This window comes from Salpingoeca rosetta, assembly GCF_000188695.1.
Source record: "Salpingoeca rosetta unplaced genomic scaffold supercont1.6, whole genome shotgun sequence".
In the NCBI taxonomy this organism is placed as follows: Eukaryota; class Choanoflagellata; order Craspedida; family Salpingoecidae; genus Salpingoeca; species Salpingoeca rosetta.
Window position 1 is genome coordinate 1,042,546 of NW_004754928.1, and position 6,446 is coordinate 1,048,991.

Sequence of the window (6,446 nt, forward strand, 5' to 3'; positions counted from 1 at the left end):
AGGTGCTCGTCGTCCATGGCCGGCACGCCGTTGCCCGTGTACAGCACCTGCGCTTGCACACGCGCGTGGTCGAAGATGATACAGTTGAACGACTGGTACACGCCGTCATTCACGTAGTACATGAACTTTGGTGGCGGCTCAGTGGCGGGGTGGGGGGTGGCGTTGCTCGCAGGCGTCGTAGGCGTCGCACCCGTCGTTGCCGTTGGTGTGGTGGCCGTCACATCCACCACGCGGCGCTTGGAAGTGATGCAGACAGCCAGCGAGCTGGCGGACGCAACATAGTACCAGCCCGGCTCAGCAATAATGCGGAGACCAGGCACCGCCGAGGGCGGGAAGTGCTCTGCAAAGGCGCTGCGGAGCTCACGCGCAATGTCCTCAAACCGGACTGCGGCCGCTGGCGTCGCAGCGGGATCATCTCCCGGGAAACCGCCCCCAACATCAAGCAGGTGCGGGCTGAAGCCGAGGGCTGCTGCCTCGTCAAACACAGCGCGCGCGCGTGCAACCGCATCGGCAAACGCGCGCGCGTCTGTGGCGCCGCTCCCAACGTGGAAGCTCACCCCTACCACGTCCAGTCCAAGCTGGCGGGCCAGCTGCAGCAGGTGGCCGGTGACAGCCGGGTCTGCGCCAAACTTGAGGCCGAGGCGGCACGCAGATCGCGAGTCGTCCGCGAGCACGCGAAGCACGAGGGCGGCCCCCGGGTAATGCTTGGCAATCTTGAGCAGCTCAAACTCGTTGTCAAAGGTCATCATGCGAACGCCGACCTGCTTCGCAAAGCGCAGGTGAGCGATGGCCTTGCACGGGTTGGCAAAGATGACGCGGTCGGAGCTAACACCAAGGTTGAGGATGGCCTGGATCTCGCCCAGCGACGCGCAGTCAAAGTTGGCCCCCAAGGCCGCCAGCGTGCCCAAGATGGCGGGATCACTGTTGCACTTGACCGCATAGAACGGCTCCACCATCGGCAGGTGTGCCTGCCACCGCTTGTGCTTGCGGCACACGTCGCCAAGGTCTGTCAGGAAAAACGCCTCTTCCTCCGTTGTACCGCTCACAATAACGTCCGCCATGGCAGCATGCCGGCTCGCTGCATCGGGGCCGCTCACGTTCACAGTCAAGGGCGCAGCAATCGCGCCGCTGGCGTTGGCGTTGTGGGCGCTGGTGCTGTCCATTGGCTCCGTCGCTGTTGTGACTTGGCTTGGGTGCTGGTTGAGGCCCTGTGCTGGTGGTGGGTTGCGATGGGCTTGCTAGACGGGCGGTCGTAAGGGCCTTCGATGCTAGTGCTTCCTCTGTTTGCTTGTCTGAGTGAAGCTGTTGGGTCTGCGCTGTGGTCGTCGTGCCGAAGAGGTCGAGTAGAAAATGAACTCGGTCGCGAGCGCATGGGCACACACAACAGCTGTGCTGCTTCCGCCTGCAGGTCTGGCTCACATCGCAGTCACATCACATCATCGCTCACACCGACAGCGCTGTTTACCAGTGCATGCGGAAAACGATGCTTATGCCCACTGCGCAATGGAGTAAAGTTGCTGGCGATGACTGCAATCACACCTGCGGTGCCTGCTGGGCGCTTGGGGCCTGGTTGTGGTTGACATTGGTGTCACGGCGGCTGGGATTGCGTTGTTTGATGGGGTGGTTGCGGAAACAGAGGCAGCGAATGTTTTGCGACATGTTGTTTGGCAACATTGTCCTATATTTAGTGTATTGGCCTAACTATGTAATCAGTTTTGTGTTGTGAGAATCAAAACGACCATGAGCCCGCGCAGATGTCTTGTATTCTTTGCTGTTCTTGTTTGACATCATTCTTGCGCCCCTCGCCGTGTGCACGATATTGCTACAGGACCACATACCCCATCATGACTCCCACGCGCTCACCGTCATTGGTATGAGCATGACGTCATGAGCACGCGGGCTATGACTGTTGCAAGTTCATGGTGGTGGTGCTGTTGTTGGAGACTTGTGTGTGTGTGCTGCGTGTGCAGTGTGTGCAGTGTGTTGTGTGGGAGATTACCAGACGTCAGCTTCGCGTGCGGACTGCTCTGCCGTTACATGGACCGTTACACGACGGTCCACTGGCAGGCAGCCAAGCACGTCGTGCGGTACCTGAAGGCGACGAGCGAGCACGGCCTCCTCTTCAAGCGACGCAGCGGCACGCGCAAGGACCAGCCGCTGGACCTTGTGTGCTACAGCGATGCCAGCTTCGGCACAGACCAGCTGACGGGCCGCTCCACGACGGGCTTCACCTGCTACATCAACGGCTGTCTTGTGTCTTGGAGCAGCCGGCTGCAACCCACGGTTGCGCTGAGCACCGCCGAGGCCGAGTACATGGCCATCTCCGCTGCAGCGCAGGACGTCGTCTTCCTGCGGCAGCTGCTCATGGACCTCGGCGAGCCCGAGGCTGGAGCCACCAAGATGCTGACAGATAACCAGGCGGCCATCGCCATCGGCAACGACCACGTCACCAAGCCGCGCACGAAGCACATCCGGGTACGCCACCACTTCGTGCGGGAGCTCATCGCCGACGGAACCATTGTGCTGCAGCACTGTCCCGGCACGCGGATGGTTGCCGACGCGCTGACCAAGGCACTGGACAAGCAGACCTTCGAGCAGCACCTGCCACGACTGGTGGGAACCTCGACGGCTGAGACGGAGCAGAGAAGGCAGTTGAGGGGGAGTGTTGAGAGTGAGTGCGTTTCTGTTTTGTGTTGAGTCCTTCCTAATTTGCCTTGTCGTGTGGTTTCGTCTTGTTTGCCAACAACACCTGCTTTGTGGTTTTCTCAGTTGGCAAACATTCCTTCCGCTCTGCTGGCATGTGTGCCAACTGCCTCTCCTCTCCTCCTTCCCCTACACACGTGAGTTGTGTGCCATGTGTGTGTGTGTGTGCATGCTCGCCATGCTTGGCAAATGCCATGCCTGCGTGCCATGCAGTGTTGTGAAGTGTTGTCTGTTGTGTATGCTTGCCTGCAAGCATTCATGCCATGTTTAGCATTGCTCTGCGCGCATGTATGCATGCTGTTCGTTGTTTAGATTGCTTGTGTTCGTGCACACTCTGCCCATGTCGCCTTGGCAGCGTTGTGAACTGTGTGTGCACTTGTCTAGTGTTTGTTTGAGTGTGCTGCCCGAGTTGATTTGGCAGCAGCTTGTTGTGCTTGTTCATTCTCCTTGTGTTCTTGTTTGTTGCGTTTGCCTACAGTAAACACACACACCACCTGTCGTGTTTCTACAATCAGGTACAGCGCTGGGTCGTTGTCGCGGTCGTTCCGTGTTGTTTCTGATGCTGTTCGGAGGATGACGCCGCCTGCCAGTTCCTTGTCTGTGTTCTTGTGCTCCATGGGCGCTGGGTTGCGCAGTGGTTGTCGTGGGTTGGTGGGGTCTGTTAGGTGAACTTGATCGTTGACGTGGTCAACGCGTGCTGCATAGTCCTTGAGGAAAGGTCTGCCCAACACGGCGTCGACTCCCCCAATTGGAATCACGAGGAAGTCCCGCGTCGTCGTCAGGCCTTGCACATTGAGGGTAGCCGTTGTCATGCTCGATCTGGAGACGTGGGATCCGTCTCCGTACGTGACCTGTGTGTCTTGGTGTACCTGTATCACCCTAAGGTTTTTCAAGGCAAACTCCTCGGCCACCACGTCGGTTGTGCACCCCGAGTCCAACAGGATGTTGCATGGGGCACCGTTGATCGTTGCACGAAAACGTAGTTGGGGAACGTAGGCCGGGGTTGATGCTGTGGTAACCGCGCTGAGGTAGTTGGTCGGTGGCTGGCTTCTTGTTGTGGGTGCGTTGCGAACGGTGAGGGTGATAGCGGAGTACTCCTGGCCGTCCTCCCCATCGCTGTCTCCGTTCCGGCGCCCTGGTCGTGCAGCGCCCGCGCGGCGGGAGGTCTGCTCCTTGCGGAGGCTCGGTGGGGGCTGTCTCGTCATGGCCAGCTGTAGTGGAGCACTGCTATTGTGGCAGTATTCCACCACAGGATTCGATGCGGGTTGGTTTAATCCGACGTCATCGATGATGTCAAGACCTTTAATAGATTAGCATGCATATCTTGCACTGACTTTCTCCTGCTTTGTCTTCCTCTTCTTGACTCCTGATCGTTACACCCTTCTTGCATGCTCCCTCTGACCTATCTGGCCCCACCTGCTCCGCTGCCACCTGTCACTTCTTCCTTCTCTTTTCTATCTCCTCTTGCCTTGCAAGTTCACCTACCAATACACCATCACCCCATATCGAGATCGATCGTACACGCACACCCAGCTACACACTACACACACACTCCTCGTACTACTCTACAACACCAGCAGTGGGTTGTCTTGCCACGCTCGCAAGTACGCCTTTTGCGCGAGGCGGCTGGATCGTCGAGGCTTCCGCACGGTTGTCGGTGGTGGCCTCCACGAGACACTGGAGGGAAACGGTAACTGTGGGTCGGTGACGTTGTGCGGATCTGCTCCCGCGCTTGTTGCTATGGTGGGCGTCGTCGCTGTGTCTGCGTTTGTGTGTCTGTGGGCGTGTAGGTCTCTGCACGCTGTAGCTGTGTCCGTGACTGTGTGTGCGGTTGTGTCTGTATGTGCACCTGTGTCTGTGTCTGTGTCCGTGTCTGTGTCTGTGTCTGCGTTTGTTTGCGCATCTGGGTTTGCCACCGTGGCTAATGCTGTGTGTGCTGCGGCAGTGGCTGGGTCCATGGTTGCTGAGTCCGACGACTCTGCCGCTGAGTCTGTGTCCGTGTGCGCGTGTAGATCTCTGCACGCTGTAGCTGTGTCTGTGTCCGTGTGTGCGTGTAGATCTCTGCACGCTATAGCTGTGTCTGTGTCTGTGTCCGTGTGCGCGTGTAGATCTCTGCACGCTGTGTCTGTGTGTGTGTCTGTGTGTGTGTCTGTGTGTGTGTCTGTGTGTGTGTCTGTGTGTGTGTGTGTCTGGGGTTGTCGTTGTGACGGGTGGCGGCTCGCGTGGGATGGTCCGCTTCAGGAGGGTCACGCGCCCCCTCACTGAAGCGGGCCGTTTCCCGGGCACTGAGCATAGCCGTGGCCGGGTTTGCGGCAACGGAAGCAGGCGCCCTCGGCCATCAGTCGCTGGCGCTCCTCTGGTGTCAGTGGTGGCAGGCGCTTGCGTGGTCCTTCATCACGTCGCGGGGCCTGCTTGCTTGCCTGGTACTTGGAGGTGCTGTTTGAAGAGACTGACGTGTGGCGCGCGAAGTGGGTCCCGGATGCATCCTTGGCTCGGTCCGCGTCCTCGGCGATCTTCATTGCTTGAACCAGCGTCGACGGGCTGGCCACCGATACCACTTGTCGAATCGTCGGGTGGAGTCCTATCAGGTAGAAGGCCAGCAGGAAGACCTCGCTCCGCTCCGACAGTTGGTCCGCCACGCGGTTGAAGTCTCCGTTGTAGGCTTGAACGTCCTTGGTTTGCCTGATGGCGCGGAGCTCGAAGACCAGCTGTAGCTGTCGGGATGGGTTGTGGAAGCGGTCGACGATCTTGTCCACGAGGTCGTCCGCCTTGACTGCGGAGTCACTCATGAACTCCTTGGCGAAGGACTTGGCTCTCCCGTCGAGTTGCAGGTAGAGATGGAGCTTCACTTGGCGGGCGTCCATTGTCGCGGAGGCGACCTCCAGCAGGAGCTTGGTATCGTCGGCCCAGTCATGGACGTCCTCGGTCTTCGATCCCGAGAACTTGCGAAAAACGAAGTCCATCTTGTCGTGTGTCGAGAGGCGCGGCTGAGCGAGAATTGCTAGGTTTGGCTGGGGTGGGTAAGCGGTGTGTTGTGGTTTGCAAAGGTAGGGTCTCAATCACTCAATGGTCGGTGGACTTTGTGCAATCGCTACCATGTAAGGTCATGGGCTGTGTACTGGGGTCGTTGTCGAAGACAAACAGTAAAACAAAAGAATGAACAAGACGAACGTGACACTCGCACAAAAGGGCATGAGCGAGTGCACAGAAAGAACAAGCAGGGAGAAACACGAATACGAGAGCAGAAGCCGTAGGGGCTTTAGTGTTGTAAGTTCATGGTGATGGTGCTGTTGTTGGAGACTTGTGTGTGTGTGTGTGTGTGTGTGTGTGCAGAGTGTGCTGTGTGTTGTGTGGGAGATTGTCTTGGCAAGGGGAAGTTGTGTGTGTTTACTTGAGTTGTGAAGCAAACAAGGATGTAGGATGAATGAACATGAACTGAGAGACACTCTCACACATAGACAGAAAACTGGAGGAGAGAGAGAGAAGTGCCACGTGGCAAAACAACCAGAAACGCCCGTTTCTGGGCGCACGTGCACAGAAACGTTTACAGCAGAATTTGCTGACTCAGCAAGCATTGACACTGGAACAGTGATGTCAACACTCCCCCGCAGTGGCGTGCTTGCTGGTGTCGAGTCCCTCCAGTGAAGAGCTGCTGTGTGCAGTACCCGTGAAGTCCTCCATCAGTGACCTGTGGTGACTTGCAGTGACATGCTCGATTCAAATGTTTGGCGGCACAAAATCGT

General features: G+C 57.9%; 3 protein-coding genes across 3 annotated transcripts in view; 1 reads left to right on the top strand and 2 right to left on the bottom strand.

The window, feature by feature from the left end:
- PTSG_02790 (ornithine decarboxylase) overlaps positions 1-1,659 on the bottom strand; it is a gene marked incomplete at both ends in the record, with an annotated part of 2,065 nt that extends 406 nt beyond the window's left edge. Inside the window, 2 exons of the mRNA XM_004996237.1 lie at positions 1-1,208; positions 1,540-1,659. The exon at positions 1-1,208 is cut by the window's left edge and continues 406 nt beyond it. Of these exons, the coding sequence (XP_004996294.1) occupies positions 1-1,208; positions 1,540-1,659 (1,328 nt within the window). The remainder of the gene's footprint in view (positions 1,209-1,539) is intronic.
- A 378-nt stretch (positions 1,660-2,037) lies between these two features.
- Positions 2,038-2,924, top strand: PTSG_11920 (uncharacterized protein; the record flags this gene model as incomplete). Its single annotated transcript, XM_004996238.1, has 2 exons — positions 2,038-2,671; positions 2,917-2,924. 2 exons carry the CDS (start codon positions 2,038-2,040, stop codon positions 2,922-2,924), a joined length of 642 nt encoding a protein of 213 aa, XP_004996295.1.
- Positions 2,925-3,083: 159 nt separating this feature from the next.
- PTSG_11921 (uncharacterized protein) lies at positions 3,084-5,666 on the bottom strand (the record flags this gene model as incomplete). The annotated part of the gene is made up of 2 exons (XM_004996239.1): positions 3,084-3,930; positions 4,966-5,666. The coding sequence occupies 2 exons, from the start codon at positions 5,664-5,666 to the stop codon at positions 3,084-3,086; spliced, it is 1,548 nt and encodes a 515-aa protein (XP_004996296.1).
- Positions 5,667-6,446: the final 780 nt, after the last annotated feature.